The following is a 20,318-nucleotide window of genomic DNA, read 5'->3' as shown; positions in this document are numbered from 1 at the left end:
CATCTGGGGATGCACCAATACCAGCATCGGGTCCGATACTTGAAGGGGGTTAGCAACAACGATGGCTGCCCTGGCTCAGGAACCTTTAAGATGGACCTTTAAGTGACGAGCTGCTCCTCTGAGACCCGCTTAGCTCTTTGTATATGAACAGAAGTCCCTCCAGCACAAAGACACCGTGCTACTGTGTTTGTACCTCGTTCCAGATGACGGTGTCAGACTCCCCGGTCGTACTCGAAGTCCCGACGGAGAAGATCAGCCTGCGGTCCCACGCTACCAGGAGCAGCCTCAGTACCTGGGACGGGGAAGGACGGGTTTATTTCAGAGCGGTCTCAGGGTGGACGGGTGCAGCAGGACGGGGGCGGGGCTTACCTTGCGTCCTCGCTCGCTGTCTGGGAGGTAGCAGTGTCGGGGGAAGCCTCTGGCAGTGAAGGGCTTCCCTGGGTTCGGATGCTCTGGTCCCTGAGGAGCAGATGAAGCTGATCAACCTAACTGACTATGGAACACCTCATATGGGAATAGAACCAGCACACATTCACATGCACAGAATACTGCATTGATTTTGCCCTTATTCTGAAAAATACTGAGCTAATGAAAATGAATATTCCACAGGGTGTTTTTTTTGGATTCATTTCCTCTCCAGTTCGTAACTCCTCGGTGTAGGTGTGATCTCAGCTGATCGCCATAGCGACGCCATGTAACTGCCCTGACATCATCTTCAAAATGCCCCTCCTGAATCATTTCACCGACAACGAGACACAGAGGAATGTCAGCTGTTTGCTTGGGGGACATTATTCAAAAATCAAAAATCGGGTCACGTGACTGAAAAAATGAGCAGTCGCCATTGACAACGATGACGTACGTTAGTGTGTTCACGGCGTTTGGCGACAGCCGTACGACGGGGTTCAATATCCTGTAATAATAACACCCCAGGATGCTGAATAAACATGGACTTTATGTGTGTGCTGTTGATGAGTGGGTAAAATAAAGAAGGTTGTCAGTCATTTTGACCAACAGGGTTGTAAATATTCTGTCATAGTGCTGTCATTTTAATGACATGTTTTAAAATGACAATAAGACATAGCCTAGTATTTAAATCTAATGCACGTTTTTATCAAAGTCGTGGTCTGGCTGTCCCTCCCGTGTGTCGGTGGGGAGTACCTGGAGGCCGGGCGGGATGTTGTAGATGATGCGGATGGTTTTGCAGTCAGGGTGTCCCGGGAGGGAGTGAGGGATGACGTGGTACTCCATCTTCCCCGCCGGCTGGTTGCCCGTTTTAACGCCGTAGATGGTTTTACAGGTGGGACACTGGAGACTGAGGAGACACCACACGTTACGTTTACACTGCACTGCCGTTTGCACATGGCACTGTTTAAAGTTAGATTGGCACTGTTATTATTATTATTGTCATTTTTACTTGCTGCCTTTTAAATGACTTTGTTTTATACTATTCATCTATCTATCTATTTTAATACTTAGATGTGATATTGTTGGCGTTATGTGGACAGTAAAAGAACAATTTCATTGTACAACACGTTTCTTTACTGTGCATAATATTATGACAATAAACCCTGAATGTTGAACCTTGAATGACAGATTTGCAGGACAGTAACGTGTCTCCATGTCTGACCCACCTGCCGTCCTTGTTGCCGTTATTATACATGGCCACCAGACACTGGAAGTGGTACTGGTGGCCACACTGTGCCAGTCGCCCAACCGACTCCGCCCGAGACACGGGCCCCACCCCCGGACCCTTATATCCAGACGGACCCCCCAACGGCTCCATGCAGATGGTACAGTCCTGGAAGAGAAAGAAAAGCCGTTATTGTCTGATCTGTGGATCAGCTCGCCGCTATTCAAGTTTCACTTTCAGTTGTGAATGAACTGACTTATTGTAAGTCGCTTTGGACAAAATGCCTGAAATGTAAATGTAAATGAATCAGTTCATTTCTGAACCTTTCTGATGTGAGATTCTGTTTGTAGATGCTCATCACGGATTCTAGAGGGTCCACTCATTCTTGTTGAAAAGTCGTATGTTGAAACGTGTCATGACTTCGACACGACTATCGACCTGTGTGTGTGTGTGTGTGTCTAAGCCCCGCCCCTCAGTGAAACAGAGAGGAGAGACGCTGGATGAAGCGGTGTGCCGTTAATTACACTACATTAAAAGATCGATCCTGGGATTTTATTAATCGATATGGGAACATTCAAATGAAGATGGATTTTAATCAAAGAAACGATGATTTGAACCCGGCCCGATTACAGAACCCTGGGCTCGGAGCCATGGAGCTCGCCGTAGTGCTCAGTGAGCATTCAACTATTTCAGTAGTGAAAACGTTTCATTTCAGCATCGATGTGTGATCCAATCACTCTGATCAGCTTTTAGAGAACACCTATCAAACTATTTAAAGGAATACCAGCTGATTGCTGGCTGCAACCAATCCTGATCAAAATGTGGCAAATAAATAAAATAAGACATTTACAACTGGATGGATACAACCCTTCAAAATGCAACGACAAAGCCCACTGTGTCAGTGGAGGAGAAGGACAGTGACTCTGTATGGCACCTCAATTTACATTTATTTCTAAAGCTAAATTCACATCCCAACTCTGGGCTTTTTCGATCTTTCTGAGCTCAGCTGCCTGTTACACGATCGAGATGACCTCTGGTGGAGTCTGCTGGTCACTACAACACATCAATACAACAGCAGGTGATGCACATGTCTGTATCGCAGACCATAAAACCGTAACACTGCCCAAGCCTGTGTGAAACCCACATCATGCATCACATGAAAGTCTGTTCATACCTCCTCTGGGGGACTTTTCACTTTCTGCAGGTACTTCTTCACCACCTCGTCCGGAGTTCTACCTGCAGACAGGAAGGAGAGCAAGACAAAGTCAAAGTTGGTGAATGATCTGTCTCACTCTCTCTAACCAGGACCGGACCGATTCACCGATATTAGTCTGGTCTAGTCTCTGATATTTAGACCTGTATCGGTGCAGGTATACTTGTTCACGCTCACCCTTGCGAGCCTGTTTCTTGGTCGTTTTCCTGCAGCAGTGGCCGAAGCTTGGCACTGGTTTGATGTCGCTCTTGCTGACAGGCGGAGGATGCAGGACCAGTTTAGGTGGTCTCGTCAGACAGACGGGCAGAGCGGCAGCACTCATCAGGATACCTGTGATCCCTGAAAACAGATGGACTCTGGTTAGAAGAGGGAGAAAAGGTGTCGTCCTGTCTGCTTTCTTGTGAAATTGCCCAAAGAAAGGAATGAAAATGTCAAATGTCTTCTGTCCGTCTCCAGCAGCAGCGTGGTGAGTGAGGGGGCGTGGCTTACCGGCCAGGGCAGGGTGAACAGGACTGGACCCGTTGAGGTTCTTCACTGGGACGGTGGGCACGCTGCAAGAGAACACACACACCGTTTACTTCCATCGTGTATTTATACACGTTCACAGACATGAGCTGCTGGAAACACTCACTTTGAAAAACTGATGACAGTCATTTTTACACGAGGTCACGTCAAGCGAATGCAGTCAGATAATGAACTGGTATCCCGTCAAACGTTTGAGAAGTGAAAGATTGACACACAAGCGTTATGAATCCCTCTGCTCACGCAGCAGCGTGTGAATGAATGAAGCTCAGCTGCCTCGTGTTTATGAGGCTAATCCACAAAGACATGCACGTCATCCAGCTGCTCGCCGAGGATTACCTGCCTCGTCACAAAGCCCGTCAGCATCCAAGTGACTGGACAGTCAATTAATGATAGTGATCTGTATTTAGAAAAACATTAACGTGTTGTGTCTGAGGACTAAATACTCAGCTGACAGCTGCACAACAGCTGTTCAGGGGTCAGTTCAGACTGCTCTTAAAGAAAGGGCAGGGCGTTGTTAAATGATGTTATTCCCACCCGGTATTGAAAAAAAAAGAAAAAAAGACTCCATTTAAAAAATAGCCTCTTATATACTTGTCAAAGGACATCAACCAGCTTTAAAATGGGTGTATTTAGGTTTAGTGTGGTGGACCTTATTTATGTCCATGTGAAGACTGGTTCATGCAGATTTAGAAAAGGGACTTATAGAATGGGTTAATTGGTGACTCTAAATGTCCCGTAGGTGTGAATGTGAGTATGAATGGTTGTTTGTCTCTACATGTCGGCCCTGTGATAGACTGGTGTCCTGTCCAGGTGAACCCTGCCTTCGCCCAATGACAGCTGGGATCGGCTCCAGCCCCCCCACGACCCTGAATACAGGATAAGCGGTAGACAATGGATGGATGGACTTATAGAATGACTCGCATTAATGACACTATATCGACTCGCATATGAACTTAAGTGGCATCCCATTCTTAATCCATAGGGTTTAATATGACGTCGGTCCACCCTTTGCAGCTATAACAGCTTCAACTCTTCTGGAAGGCTTTCCACAAGGTTTAGGAGTTCCTTTTACTGGAACTAAGGGGCCAAGCCCAGCTCCTGAAAAACACCCCCACACCATAATCCCCCTCCACCAAACTTTACACGGCACAATGCAGTCAGACAAGTACCGTTGTCCTGGCAACCGCCAAACCCAGACTCGTCCATCAGATTGCCAGATGGAGAAGCGTGATTGGTCCCTCCAGAGAACGTCTCCACTGCTCTAGAGTCCAGTGGCGGCGTGCTTTACACCACTGCAAACGATGCTTTGCATTGCACTTGCTGATGTATGGATTGCATCCGCTGACCCGCTCCATCATTTTACGTGGTCTACCACTTCTTGGCTGAGTTGCTGTCGTTCCCAATCACGTCCACTTTGTTCTAATCCCACTAACAGTTGACTGGAATATTTAGGAGTGAGGACATTTCACGACTGGACTTGTTGCACAGGTGGCATCCTATCACAGTACTACGCTGGAATTCACTGAGCTCCTGAGAGCGACCCATTCTTTCATAAATGTTTGTAGAAACAGTCTGCATGCTTGCTTTTATACACCTGTGGCCATGGAAGTGATTGGAACACCTGATTTATATTATTTGGATGGGTGATTGAATACTTTTGGCAATATAGTGTATCTGTGTATGTATGAGCCGGTTCAGGTCCACGTAAACTGGCAACATTCACTACAATCTCCTCTGCACTGAAACCCAATGACTCACAGCCGGCAGGATGATCTGTTGTTTCCTGTTGTTGGTTTAGCTTTAACAGGCTTTCTGTCACTGCATTAAGCTGCTTTCACTGACCCACTCAGTGCGTGTGTGTGTGTGTGTGTGTGTGTGTGTGTGTGTGTGAATGAGAGAATCGTGTTATTTCACAGAGAATGAGTGAGTAGAAGAACAGTTGACATACAGAGTGCGGGGTAATCAACAGAGACCAATCGTATAATTTGCTATTTAACTAAGTCATAGATGTAGAATTCCTGTTAATAGACACTCTGGGTTTAGAGGAGGTACCAGCCCGTGATGCAACTGGAGCCATTGCATCTCCATCACAGCAACTTTCCATCGAGGTTGATCAGATTAGCGAGTGTGGCGCTCTGCTGGCGTACGCACTCACAGTGGGTTAAGATCTTACATGTGCCACAAAGATTTACTCATGACGACATAAGACAGCCTCCTCTGTTATAAATAGGCTGATGACGGATGGGAAACACCTTTATTAGATCAACAGTGATCACACACACACTATGTATCAATATCTCATGCATCTCATGCTTCATGCAGCTCATTAACACACTTTCCAGCCCAAAGTCCTCCCATTTATTCTGCCAGTTATCACAGTGACGTTTGATTTCTCAAAGGAATGATTTGGATACTAGAGCCTTTTCAGTGAAAACCAACAAAGATAATCATGAAGTCCTCCTTGATAAAAAAATCTATATGCAATTGGAAGGTTCAAATGTGAGTTGGCTCTTTCTTGCATGATAAGTCCAGTATTTCTTTAAAGAAAGTCTCCATTTTTATTTCTCTACTAACTCTACTAAACGAGAGAGCTGCCCAAAAGAAGAAGAAGAAGAAGAAGAAAGAGGAAGACCCCGTTGAATGGGACTCCAGTCTCTTGACCCCCTGCGACCTCAACCCGCCCTCCAACCCTCTGCCCGCTTCCCTCATGATCACACACTCCCTCAGCTTTGTCTCCCTCCGTCCCCTGCTACTCCCCCGGGACCCAGATGGACATCAGCTGGTTTAGAGACCAGACAATAACACACTCCCACACATATTATCACACACTCTCATGGACACACACACTTCTCCTGACGACTCAAGGAAACTTCCTCTGCTTTACTGAAAAATAATCTGCTGTGACAGAGAGTGGCCGACACGTTTGTGGGACGTTTCCTAACTATACGTTTGAAATGCAAGCTGGGAGCTTCTTTTGTCGTGCACTTCTTTGAATGAATAGACTCGAGGAGCCCAGCGAAGAAAATGTTCAAAACCACTACGCCGGCTCACAGTGGCTGTGGTTTGTAATGTAAACTATGTATTTACATGTAAATAGTGGATATAATTATCCAGTTCAACTTACTGAACTTCCCGATTTTTTTTCCTATTTAAGTTAATTCTGAGAGATGCAAAAAAAGAAAAGAAAAAAATCTGTCAAATTCCTTGGATGAACAAATAGTGAGCTGATTGTGAAGTGAGGGAGAAGAGCAGCAGTCAGCACAGATGTCTGTCTGATCCAGCTGCCTGTCTTCTGTCGGTCATTGCTCCTTGAGGTTAACTGTTTCTTCCTGTTCTTCATCTTCTATTGTTGCTAACAACGTCAATAAAGAGCAACGCAATCTCACCGTCTGCTCAGTGGAGACAAAGGGAAGTGATCATGCAGCATGCCACACTTCCATTTCCCTTAATGTTGATTAAATATGTATCAGAATCACAGCTACACCTGTCCACCGCGATGTCGTCCTCATGGTCTCCTCATGAATGTTGCATATTAAACACATCATATTCATTATTAAAGGAAAGCTGATAGCAGCCTCAAAGCAAAGACACCAGACAGATGAAGAGGGTTTCAAGGTAACATTTTGCTGTTCGTCAGTACGCTGTTTGTGTCTCCCCCCACTCATGCATGCCCTTTGTCTCGCTGCTAGAACCCCCCCCCCCCCCAATGGAGATAGAGAGCAGACATCCTTCACTGGGTCTCCCCTTACGATGTCAATATTTACTGTGTGTGAGCGAGAAGGACAATGTGTGCATTTGTTAAACGCCTTCTCAGGCAGGCATCGCTGTGTGTGTGTGTGTGTGTGTGTGTGTGTGTGTGTCCCTCTCCCTCTCTGGTGTTGGCCTGATTTCTTGCACCACTGTGTGATCAATCTTTGACAGTTTGCTGACTTGTTTCTTTGTCTTGTACCCCCCCACCCCTTTCCCTGGGCTTGGCCACTGTCTGAGACTGTCTACACACACACACACGTGTATATGTTACAATTAAACAGGATCAACATTGGACTACCATACATATTTTTGCCAAAATAAGGTCCTATGGCGGTCCACCAGAAGGGGCGGGACTTAGACTTTCTCTAGGGCTTCACTAACTGGGAGATTAATGTTTGAAATAAACCAAAACTCTACAGGAAGTACAGCCAGAGATGAAAACAGTGAGAACTCGTGAATATACAGAGAAATACAGTGGAGCAAATGGTTTTATATATATATATATATATATACACATACATACATACATACATAGACAGAGAGAGAGAGAGAGAGAGAGAGAGAGAGAGAGAGTAAGAGAGAGAGAGAGAGTAAGAGAGAGAGAGGGGGAGGAGACGAGTAGAAAGAAGAGAAACCAGCAGAGGCCCAGCATTGTGCTGCTAATGCGGCCCAGGCATGGGGAACCCAACAAAGGTTACCGTGGAGACCAACAATGAGGCTCTGAGGGGCCAGACTGCTGAGACGCGACGGGAGAGGAGGGGGACGGGAACGTCCAAAAGAAATCTACATCTCAAAACCATGTGACCTCGCTTTCAGTTTGACAGTGATTGTTGGCAAGGATCCCATGTTTGGCTCCAAACTAAAAATTGAAAAGCACCACTCCCTGTCCAGCTTCTTCACAGGAAACGTGCTGCATGACATCATGGAAAGTTGGAAAACGTCACTGGCAGGGGCGGATCTAGGATTATGGGAGATCCGAGGCTTAGCCCACAGGGACGAATGATGTATGCGCAAGTTCTGGCTATTTTTGTTTTTTGTTTTTGTTAATGTTGTTGTTATTCACTTTCATTGCGTATGCTAACTGATCCAGACCCTGCACATTCTATGACGCTGTCTTGATGCGATGTGTTGTAGTGACCAGCGGCCGCCACCAGAGGTAGTCTCTATCGTGAAACAGCAGAGCTCAGAAAGATGGGACTGTTTAGTTGCAGCTTATAGTTAAATGCAGGGATGTCAGAGACATGAGAGGCACTTTCCATTGATTCCATCAGTTTTATCCATTCAGTCTTAACCTTTGTGTTGTAAATATCTATTATTCATAACTCAGATGTGTTAGAAATATCAGTCAGGCTCTGCCAACAATCACTTCACAGGAGTGAATGTGAATGAAAGTCACACCTCTGTGATGTCATCACTCACAAGCATAACAACCTTCAGTTACAACGGTCGTATGGAAGTGTGTGTGTGTGTGTGTGTGTGTGTGTGTGTGCATACTGAGCATGGGTTTACGTGCTTGAACATGCATTTCTCATTACATGTCTGTACAGACTTAATAAATGTTGCATATTAGGAAATATACTGTATGAGACAATCTGGATGTCGAGATGTTAATGTGAGGTGCAAATAAATGTTCAACTTCAGCGTCTAATGCTGCAACAACACTCAGTCAACCCACCATATTATTATTTGCATCTTGTTCTGATCTGCAAAATTAAAAAAAGTGTCACACAATGTTGGTCTATATTTAGATTTAGACCCAACTGTTGTTGACTCTAATTCTGAATTGAGCAACAGGAAGCAGGTTTTTATGATCCTGCGGCTCTAATCGTGGTCATTCATATGACAATAAAGATAAAACTATGATCAACGTTTCAGCCCCGGAGTCATCATCACATTCATCTTTCTCAGACCACGTCCATACAAAACACCTTTAAAGGTCATCTGTGTTCTTTTACAGGTTTTTCATATGGAAACGCCGACTCAGCTGTTAGCAAAAACCTGTGCCGTAGGTTACCAAAGTAGGCTTATCAATGAGGTCATAAATAATGAGAATGTCAACATTAACTGAAGCCACATAACTCCATTCACAGAAACAGTAATGTTACCGTGCAGATCTCGGGGGTTGCTGGTCTACAGTTGTCTTGATTGGTTAGTTTGTGTTATTGTGTTACTTCAGATCTTACTCATGTAGCGTCCACAGCATCACATTACTGAGCCTCATGCAGGTGTTCCTGTCTGCTTCTGTCTGTTACCTTCCACATGTACGGTCAACTTTACAATTAAGTGTGAACGGAAACTTTAAATGAACATCATGCAGTATTGAAGAATTAAAACTAGAGATTGAGACCATAAAATCTATTTTTTCATTTTCTCATAGACTTCCATGTAATCAGACTTCTTTTTACAACCAGAGGAGTCGCCCCCTGATGGCCAGTAGAGATAATGCAAGTTTAAGGAACTTCAGCTTTGGCTTTATTTTCAGAACCAGAGGTTGCCGCCTTACTTTAATATGCCATGAACACCACTGAGTGATATAAAAATCTAGAAATAATGGAGCTGCCTGATTGGATGGATTGGTGTTGTGGGTGTACTTCCACAGACAGTGGTCTAGTTTGTATGTTGGATTTACTCACCCTGATGCTATGAGTGCTCTGGACTGGGCCATGGCAATCCTCTGTAACGCCGGCCTGCTCAGCCCAGCTAGGCTTGATCTCTGTGGCAACGGGGCGTGGCACAATGTTGCCGCGGACGACGGTGTGCGCTGAGGCCTCATCACCATCGATGGCGGAGAGGGCACCGGAGACGGGGGCGTCGTCACACTTTTGGCAGGGGTGATCAATGTGCCGGTAGGCACCGATTCATTGGCCGAAGATGAGGAGAGCTTGGCTGGGATGGACGGAGGCATCAGGTTGGGTTTGGCTGATGGAGGCTGAGGAGGCGGGAGGGATGGCGGAGGCGGTCTGTTGGAAGACAAGGAGATGCCCAGAGAGGAGGTGCCGATGGTAAGAGCAGCCAGCGACTGAGCAAAGAGCTGGGCGTTCCTCCTCGGCGAGGCGATGTTCCTGGAGATGGCGAGGCCGTGCGGCAGCGTCTGATAGTAGTTGGAGTTGGAGTTTGAGTTCTGCTGCTGGCCCCGCCCCAGAGTGGCCGATTTAGTTGGACTCAGAGGTTTAGAGGCAATGGATAGTGAGTTCTTGGGCCGCTGCATGGTTAATGAGCGTCTCCCTAAGGTCTGTATCCCTGCTCCTCCTGGCCCTGCTCCTCCTGTATTGGTTTTCAAACTAAGGATCAGCATGCACTGCTGGCAGGAACAAGGCTGGCCCAGTCCAGTAGCCTGTAAGCCTCCGTTGGGGGGGGCAGAGCTTCCAATCCCCATGCTGGCCCCTGACACCCCAACACCCAGCAGGGCTCCTGTAAGGCCTCCACCTCCTCCTACACCACCTCCTTTGGGTAAAGGAAGAGGACCGGACACTAGAGGATACGCCATGTCAGCACGTCTCTGGAGCCTCCGACACCTCTGACTCTGTCTGTTCACCTGCAGGACACAACTCAGCATTAGTTCTACAGCATTACTGTTCATGAGTTCAAGGGTCACGTCAACCTGGACTCTAATGTTCCATGTTTTTTAACTGAGTAACGATGGGTTCCCACTGGACGTAGACGAACCTGCTCCTATGCTGTTCTGTAGAGACGCTGTCTGCTTGTGTGTGTCTATGATTGTTTGTGTGGAGATGTGTCTGCTCGTCACGCTGTTTGTGATGCTAGGCTGAAGGGGATGGATTATGAAATTTGATGATGTGGGAGTTGAATCGGGGGAATTGAAATCCGAGGAAAACAGCAGGGAGAGAGGGGAAGAAATTCAGAAGTGTGATGTATGTTTATTATCATGAATCAGAATGTCACCAAGTAACACATTTGCATGATATCTGCCCAGCTTATATTTATTTTCATCAGATAATCCCCACCTTCTTAACGTGACAACTTAAAAATGCTGTTTTTGTGTTTTCTGACACAGCTGATGAACTGATGGAGACTCACTAGAATCTGTTCAGCTTGATCAACTTATCGTTGCACTGATGGGAGGGTAAAGTCACGCTGCCTGAGTGGTAACGGAGTAGTTTTACAACTAGATGAGCACAGTACTGGTGCCTCCCTAGACCGAATCAAGCGAGATCAAGGGAAGTAAAATTCTTTCCATGACGTTGTCTGACACCGTTAGTGGCAGAAACAAGCACTTTTAGTTGACGTAATGATGCGTTGATGCTGGGTATTTGCTCTTGCGGCGACTGACAGTTACAGCAGTATCCCTCAATACTGGACCAATTAAAAAAATGTATCCATTTTATTCATTAAAGTCCCAGTCGGCAACATTTTTTTGATCATATTCACTGAAGCCGACACTGTGCTCCAATAGAACTACATAAATCATCCGGTGCCTCTACGTGCTTGTAGAGCCTGTTGATCAGCCTGTCCAATCAGCATGCATGCTGTGTTCGTGCACACACAGAGCCCCTCCCCCCTCGGGTCGTTCCATTATCAGGGGGGAGGCGAGGGAAGTAGCAACAAGCTTCCAATTCCTCATTAAAAACCGAAACAAGGAGGTCGAAAACAACCAAGGAAAAGAAAACAAAATAGGAAAAGAAGGAAAAAAAAGAAAGATTGCGACGGTGCCCGTGATAAAACCAGAGTCAACATCAGACCCGCGTTTTAAAGGAGGCGTGATCTAAGGGATTTCAAAGGGCACGGAGTCGAGGGGAAGGAGCTCGGTGGTCGTGGGGGAGGAGCGGAGAGTTGTAAACATTCTAAATCTGACAGAGTGCCCTCCATCCGCCGGACTTTCCGACTGGGACTTTAAGACACAAAAACATGAAAAAAGAAAATAGGGACCAAAAATGTACCCTCCAACAGTAATTTTGGGCTCATGACAGTAGCAGGATGCTGCCACTTGAAAGCCAAATATCACACATCTAGCAAATTACAATCATATAAATATTTAGTTGATATTGTCACTGACATCCATGTAAGAGTGTGAACACACCTGTGTCATGGTCTGGAAGTCAATGAGGTAGCAGAAGCCGAGGGGCGTCAGGTCGAGGCAGGGCTGCTGCCTCATGTGGGCGCTCTCGATGGCGATGGCCACCTCCATGTCGTAGGCCGTCCACGTCCCCGCATCGTTCTCCCACTCCCACTGCCAGCCCTGACCCGGGGCCGAGGCCGGGTCGTAGAAGCTCCGACGCACCGGACGGATTGTTCCTGAAAGAGAACGACAAAAATGTGTGTGAGTGATTTACTTTGTCTCAATAACAGGCTGAAGATCAGTAAAGCAGGTTAGGTGGTGATGTATCACACATGCCTCATGCACACCGACTGAAAATCACCAGAATGAATGACGCTCCTTCTCATCAACAATTCAAAACTCCTCCCTTTGAGCGAGCCAGGACTCAGTGTATATTTGTCTATTTTCTTCTTATATCGATATCAGACTTTTGCTGAAGAGCATCTCTGTAATAAGACCTGATCTTCTAGTGTGATACTTTGCAGTATAAAGATAACTATATATATATTTGATTAATTAATCCTATATTTATGCAGCGAGACCTTATGATTGATGATCCTCTTATTTAAGATTATATCATTGTTTTACACACTAAAAAGTGTGTCTTATCTGTGACGCAATACAATTATTCCTTTCTTAACCAAATGTAAAGTGATACCAGTATGTGCCATTTTAAGATGTTCATGCATGTTTTGATGATGACCAGGATAATATCGTGAAATTAAATTATTTTGACCAGGACAATCGTGACATGAAGTTTTTACTTGGTACCATACCTAATTATGGTCCCATTCTATTGAGTGTTTCATGGTCTTCCGGTGAGCAGCATACACAATAATAATTGTAATAATAAGGTGTTAATGTGATTCATTACACCTGTGTTTACCTTGCCTTGATATGTCCAAATGGCTGTGTTGAAAAGTGCCTGTTGACCTTGAATGTATGCCTGTTAATAAGTTCTGCTGGCATTATGACGGTATGCATACACCATGCAGCGGTAGAAATGTGTTTCCACCACAGCAGCTATTTTCACATTATAATAATGATCTATAGAGCACAGAAGCTCAAAGTGCTTTTAATAAAAACACACATTGGTTTTCAATCGCGTTCTGATGGCATCGTATCATGACAAGCAGCCATTGTGGTGATTTAAAACAGCACTTCATCCACATCGATCTTTATCTCACATACTTGAGTTTTCACTTCCAGTTGAATGCTCCTCTGACGAAGAGGCACGTCTAAACAATCTGAGCACAACTGAATACATCATTGAAAATACTTATAACTAACTCCTAGTGGGACAGAAGTTGGGAGGAGGGTCCCTAAACCAGCCAACCAGAAACTGCCTTGGTCTCCAGGGTGACGGGCTATTCAGTCAATGCAAGGATTTTGGCACATACATACATACATACATATATATATATACATATATACATATATACATATATATATAATAGAGTTGAGCCGGATACTCGGCTGAAACGAGTATCCGGTACGGATAAAGCACTTTTGCCGAGTACGAGTATTATACGAGTAATACGAGTCAATATCTGTGCTCGGATTAAATAAAAATCCTCATTGGGTAGCTGACTGTGTCTGCGTCCTGTGATATGCTACAGCCCCTCCCCTACACACTCGCAGATGTGTTGTTGTGTCCGCTCTGATCACTCACACACAGAACAGCTCTCTGTCTCTCCCTCAGTCACTCAGGTTCGCGGGTCGTTTTCCGTTAATGTTTAGGGTTTCTTTCTTCAGCTTCAGGTTTGTTATTACTTAGGTTGGTACTTACTTATGAACTAGTAGAGTTCTGGTACTTCGTTCAGACGTGGTGCCGACTCGCGTTGCGTCTCTGCCTGTCGGAGATTTTTCTTTTTCTTTTTTTAACCGTCATCTGGCTGCCTGGCTCTAACACTTTCTTGCTGTATTTCGTGAAAAAATAAAGCTGGTAGTGGTATAAATATTGGAAATCAAGCTACACACACACACACACACACACACACCTGGTGTGGGGAAAAAAAAAAAAAAACCAAAAATATATATATATAAAAAAAAAAGATCACACTGATCATAAAAAAAATTCAAGTTAAAAGAAAAAAGTTATTGTTGAGTATGAAAACTCTTGTTCATTACATTTTACTTGATAATTGCAACCGCATATGTTGTATTCATTGTTGCAAAACTTGTTCTGTAAATAGTTCGTTTGCTATCGTGATCAAAACCATTGATCTGAAGCTCAATGCTGATGCTGTCCTGTAAATAGTTTTCTAATCAGCAATAAATAACAATTTCTGATCAGCCCATATCAATTGCATGCTTAAAATAACATACCAGTTAAAACCTCGCTCATTTCAAGACAACCAGACCCACTTCCGGGTTAAATCCCGCCCACTTCCGGGTTAGGCCCCGCCCACTCCGAGTACAGATACAGATACAGATACAGATAATGCTGTACTCGCTCATCCCTAATATATATGTGTATATATATATATATATATATATATATATGTATATGTATATATCAGAATGATAAATAAAATTGCCAAAATCCCCTGCAATATTCTTCTGTTGGTATTCACTCTTATTTTGAGCAGGTGCATTTTTGCAAGTGCTGGCAGGTGTATGCCAGTCACGGTTAGCTGTGTTGCTCATTTCATGAATGGATGATCCTTACAAGTTGTACCTCATTGTAAAGGTGACTAATCAGGCTTTCCAACAATATAAAATACAATACCAATTGGTATAATTAAAGGGGAGGAATAATCGACTGAATTAACGTTTCTAAACTTTTTTTGAGTCGTTTATATATATACGTGTGTGTGTGTTCATTTTCTGCAGGAATCCCTCAAAAGAAGATGCCGAGACATCTCTTTGAAGATTATGGGCCCTAGTTTCGTGGCGCAGCGCAGGGCAGCGCAGGGTGGCGGAGCCGGCGTAATGCAAGTTTCGACCCGCGCAGCCTTGCACACGGTCAGTTTGGCAGTTTGGTGGATCGCCTGCGCCAAGATGGGTGTGGCGGCGCAGCAGGGGGAGGCGTCACAGATTCAGCTTGGCGTAGCGGAAGTTTCGTGGCAAAAAGCCTCGCCGAGACTGCGCTGAAAGCTCGCCAGCTCCAACCGGGTCTACTTTCGGCGCAAGGCGTAAATAAAGTCCATTCATTCAAGGCGAATCACAGCTGGCGGAGTGGAAGTTTGGCTGACAGCGCGCAGTGCGCACACGTCACCGAGACCTCACAGGCAGGTTTCCACAGTTCCAGGCACATTTAAATGCAATAAATAATCACAACAAACACTATTTAATGCAACTCATTGAATCAACACGTGAATTTATATCTATATAGATTGTCCCGTCACATCTGACGTCAGATCAAAGGCGGATGGCACGCGTAACGGAAACTCAGCCTCTCGGACCAAAACATCTCCCTCTCTCTCTCTCTATTTTATAATATCGGCATTGTTATTATTATGATACGCACGCACAGCGCGTGATGAGCATGGTGGGAGCGGCGGCGCTGCTTCTGTCATCGGGTTGTCAAGTGACGGAACTTGCACTGAACCTCCCCTAACGCATTAAAGGTGAGGAGAGGAGCTCATTTGATTGGTGAAGATCTGAATCGGCTGTATTAATCCCAGTCCACGCCTCGTCTCCTCCTCGTCTCCCACTCACGCCTTCTTCTCCTCCCTCTTTCCCACTTGCGCCGGTGGGCGAGACGGGAGGTGTGCCTGCGCGAGCCTGCGCGGTGCACGAAACTTGCAAAGTCCAGGCGGACACACCCCGTCGGCGTGGCGCAGGTGCGCTGAGAGCTGACTGCGCCTGGTCTACGAAACTAGGGCCCAACGTGTTACCGCAAGAAGCAGACAGATATGCAAAGAGGCTTTAAATCCTGCACAGCGGGATGAATGGTAACATGTCCTTAGTCTGAACAGCAGACAATCCTTTTCTTATATTAAAAATATGCATTGAGAATAAGTGAAACAGAGCAAATAAAGTTTTGTATTGTTTTTTGGGGGGGGGGGCAATTATTAGCAATGAAACGCTGCTCTGATGTGCTCAGATGTTGCGTATTGGATGGTCTTGGACGTAGTTTCATTTACAGTAGTTTAGTTGAACTGAGGTGGAGAGACAACAAGGTATCCACTCTAAACCTCTCTCTCTCTCTTCTCTTTCATAACCTCACCATTGTGCTCACAATAAAAGCAATAATGTGAGCCATTATAGGATAGGGCGTTGTGCATCCAGAATGTCAATTAGTATGTGTGTATTTAGTGTGTAGTCAAAGCTTGATGTGAGCTCTGTGCTCTTTATCAAGTAGAAGTATCATCATTGTGTCCTTGTACTGTTCTGTTGTTTCTGTATGTGTTGGAATATATATCATACAATTTTAATAAAAAAAAAGTCAAGGTGTCAACATAAGAGAACAACCTGCCTTTGTCTCTGAACATCGGCTGCCAATATAGTGCAAGAAAAGCTTTGTTTAAGCCCTTCTGACCCAACACAGCACGAGACTGATGTCCGAGGCTGCTCTGACATGGGATGGTGTCAACACTAGGCTCCCTTAGCCAGCACACAGTGAGCATACATGATGCAGACAAACAGGTAACAGCAGTTGGACCTGAATGCATGCTCAGAAAAAGACATGGTCATAGAACTGCTGAAGATTGAGACTGTGAAACTATATCATTGGTGCAACTCTGCAGCAACGCAGCAAAAACCGTAATCAGGTCCACACCTCTTCTTAAGGTTTGGTCTGCCAGAGCCGGATCAACCCAACGCCTGCTGCTGCTTTCATATGTCACTCACAGTTGATATGAAGTGCAGCACATCTGGGTGTGTCCACACTAGATGTATGAACTGGTCTGAACACACACACACACACACACACACACACACACACACACACACACACACACACACACACACACACACACTACTGCTCGTGACGTGAATAAACACAACTGATCCCGCCAATAAACACAAATGATCCCACGTAAGTAAAGAGAGGCGAAAATGTACTTTGCGTTTGTTGTGCAAACACCTTACGGTGGACAAAATGATGCTGTGAGTGGTGAAGATCAAAAATGATGGGAAATCTGCTTGAAGAGACATTAGAGTCCAACGTATGAGAGGGAGAGGACAAGAGGCCTGGGCAGGTGGAGAAAGAGACTGGCCATCTGGTCTTTATTGTTTTCCTCCACCACTGAATCACACACACACACACACACACACACACACACTGACCAGCGGGCGAGCACATGTCAGGGTCGGGTCATGCTTTGTGCAGAAGGGTGTTTCACTGAGTGACTCTGTGAGAGAATGCAGCATCCGAGCCGGCACTTTCTCTTCCTTTGATTTAGTGGACTCGAGACACACAGGTGGAGCACAAGCTCGTGGTGACTGAGTTCACAGACGGAGCACTGGGACACTCACACACCAACATGTCTGTCCTCTCCCTCCAGCCTGCTGCGTGGCACAGACACATGGTCGCCTGCTACATTCACCTGAATGAAATTCAGTTTGATTTCTATGGTCCTCCATTTCCCATAGTGCAACTCAAACGTTTGTGATGACATCATCAGGGTTATTTTGTTTCACTTTAAAACGTCACAGAAGACATGATACCACTGTCAATGCCCTGTAACTGTACCGTCCATATCTCATCCCCCCCTCTAAACCCCATCACATGAGAGTCATCAGCCACAGGCAATCCCATATATATGTGTGTGTGTGTGTGTGTGTGAGATCAATGTGACTGGTTTGAGTGTGAGGGTGCTCGATAGGGTAAATCGTGTTTGTGTTGTGTTTACAGTTTTTTCTGACTTCTAAACAACAGCGGGTACATTTGGACTCACATGTAAAACTAACAGTCTGCACAGCAGCAGTTCATGAAGACCAATCTCTAGTTCCTGTTTCATTGTTAGAACACCGTTTTATAAACTCTCCACACTTCTCTGCTGACTTTAACCACAACCTGCACAACACTGTGGATTTACAGCACTTTGTTCACATGTTAACACACCGCTGTCTAAATGTAATACCTCACATTGCCGACTAGGGGTGGGAAAAAAAATCGATATTGCAATATATTGTTGTGCTCTCTGTCGCAATAAATAAATTGATACACTGACGGCAAATATCGGGGTCTATTTTGGGTCTACGGGTTTTTTTAGACTCCCGTCGGTGCGTCTAAGAGTTTACGGTTCTCCGGAGCGGATCCGCGGGGGCCGCCCGCTGCCCGGGGGTCGGTCTGAGCTCCCAGCGGGTTTCACACAGCCTTGAGGGCATGAGTTTGATTGCCTATTTACGGGCAGGATTCCGAGCGGCGCGCTAGAGTTTACGGTTCTCCGGACGGAGCAGAACTGGGGGTTTGCGGTGCGTAATTGTAAGCGTGGCCGTGTGCTGGCCGGTGCTGTTGTGAGCTTCAAGCGCTTTTCACACAGCATTGAGGGCATGCGGACCCACTTTTCGGCCGGGCTCGATTGCCTATTTACGGGCAGGATTCCGGGCGGCGCGTGTTTACCGTCCGCCGGAGGGTCCGCATGTGTGGATCCGCGGAGCCGTGTGGGCATGAGGCCCGACTTCCCAGGTACTGGATGGGTGAACATAACTCTGCACATAATTGGTTGCATACTGAAATGTGCATTTCATTTAATTCTGATGTTATTCTTATCTTGTTTAGCTATTGTTAAACTAAAACGGGCCCAAGTTTACATAAAACAAGTTGCTACTGACTTTTCAGTATCAGAAAGAACTGTCCTGGTTTACATAAGACATGTTATTAATGTTCATGCACTTTAATGTGTCCAGCTGGACAGTGTTTATTCATTTGTACATTGTACGAAGTTTTGGAATTTATTTTTTATGCATATTTTTTCTTTTTCAGTCACATATCGTGATATATCGTTGATGAAATTTCTTGCAATATATCGAATATCGCAGATATCGTGTATCGTGATATTATCGTTATCGTGGGCCAAATATCGTCACAGTATCGAATCGTGAGTTACCCGTATCGTCCCACCCCTATTGACGACTGTTCGGCAGGGTTTGTTTGCCTATTTACGGGCAGTATTCCGGGCGGCGCGTCTTAAGAGTTTACGGTTCTCGGGACGGAGCACGAGTGCGTGCTCGCGGAGCGCAATTGTGGGCTCGCGGAGCTGTGTGCTGCCCGGTGTCGGTGTGGGCTCCAGGCTGCGTTCGGACATTATTTGGGCCGTCAGTGGCGACTGTTCGGCGGTGTTTGTTTGCCCATTTACGGGCAGTATTCCGGGCGGCGCGTCTTAGAGTTTACGGTTCTCGGGACAGAGCGCGAGTGCGGGCTCCTAGGGGGCTGTTGTCGATGTTGACGCAGCCATTGTTCTGCAAAATTGGCGCAAACCAGGACGCTAACGTCACCTATAGGAGCCCAGATGACCAATGATAGCCTTGCTAATTCACCAGACGTGAAAAAGCCCCGGAAACTGAATTGAAAACAACGTTCAAGCAAAGACATTTACAAAAAATAATGCCCATAACAGGTTCGGATATTAAGGGCTGCCTAATATTGGTTCAAATATATATATATTTTAACGAAGTTCGGAGTCAAAGCCCTAGTTCTGAGTGACATTCGTTGCCATGACGATGGTTCACAGTGTTTGGGTTTAGCAGCTGATGTGATGTTTAGCTCAGGTGAGTGTTGGTGATACAGAATGTTAGTTTAACACATGTAGCTGCAGTTGTGACTGCTGTTGTTTAGCAACAAAAAAAACTGTGAAGGGACTCAGAGGAAATGTGTTGTTGGCTACAACTACAGTGGGACCATAGACTGTATGTAAGAAGTGGGCATCGTCACCAGGACCTGTCCATCAGCAGGTAGCCCCGCCCCCTAAATCATCCCCTGCTTTCTGGTCTGTTGGACTCTAAATGGACCATAATGTACTAAATGAACATCATGCTGGATTGAAGAAGACTTGAAACTAGAGATTGAGACATAAACTCATGTTTACAATGTTTACTGAGATAAAACATCAAGAGAGAAGTAGGACCATTTTCTCAGAGACTTCCATGCAATCACATTCTTTTTATAACCAGATGAGCCCCCTGATGGCCAGTGGAGAGATTGCAAGTTTAAGACAATTAAGCGTTAGCTTCACTTTACAGAAGAGAGGTTG

General features: G+C 45.5%; 1 protein-coding gene across 2 annotated transcripts in view; it reads right to left on the bottom strand.

Annotated features, from left to right (window-relative positions):
* The window catches only part of LOC311011478 (E3 ubiquitin-protein ligase DTX4-like), a 33,945-nt gene that overhangs the window by 4,161 nt on the left and 9,466 nt on the right, over window positions 1–20,318 (bottom strand). For both annotated transcript variants that reach the window (XM_084006437.1, XM_084006436.1), the window contains exons 3-11: window positions 12,157–12,371; window positions 9,752–10,653; window positions 3,333–3,394; window positions 3,021–3,182; window positions 2,805–2,866; window positions 1,632–1,798; window positions 1,159–1,312; window positions 370–459; window positions 194–292 (exon numbers count right to left, since the gene is read on the bottom strand). In XM_084006437.1, the coding sequence (XP_083862563.1) occupies window positions 194–292; window positions 370–459; window positions 1,159–1,312; window positions 1,632–1,798; window positions 2,805–2,866; window positions 3,021–3,182; window positions 3,333–3,394; window positions 9,752–10,653; window positions 12,157–12,371 (1,913 nt within the window). The remainder of the gene's footprint in view (window positions 1–193; window positions 293–369; window positions 460–1,158; window positions 1,313–1,631; window positions 1,799–2,804; window positions 2,867–3,020; window positions 3,183–3,332; window positions 3,395–9,751; window positions 10,654–12,156; window positions 12,372–20,318) is intronic.

This window comes from Eutrigla gurnardus (assembly GCF_963514095.1).
Source record: "Eutrigla gurnardus genome assembly, chromosome: 3".
Lineage (NCBI taxonomy): Eukaryota > Metazoa > Chordata > Actinopteri > Perciformes > Triglidae > Eutrigla > Eutrigla gurnardus.
The sequence above is the reverse complement of the archived record's forward strand: the minus strand, read 5'-3'. Positions and strand labels throughout refer to the sequence as shown.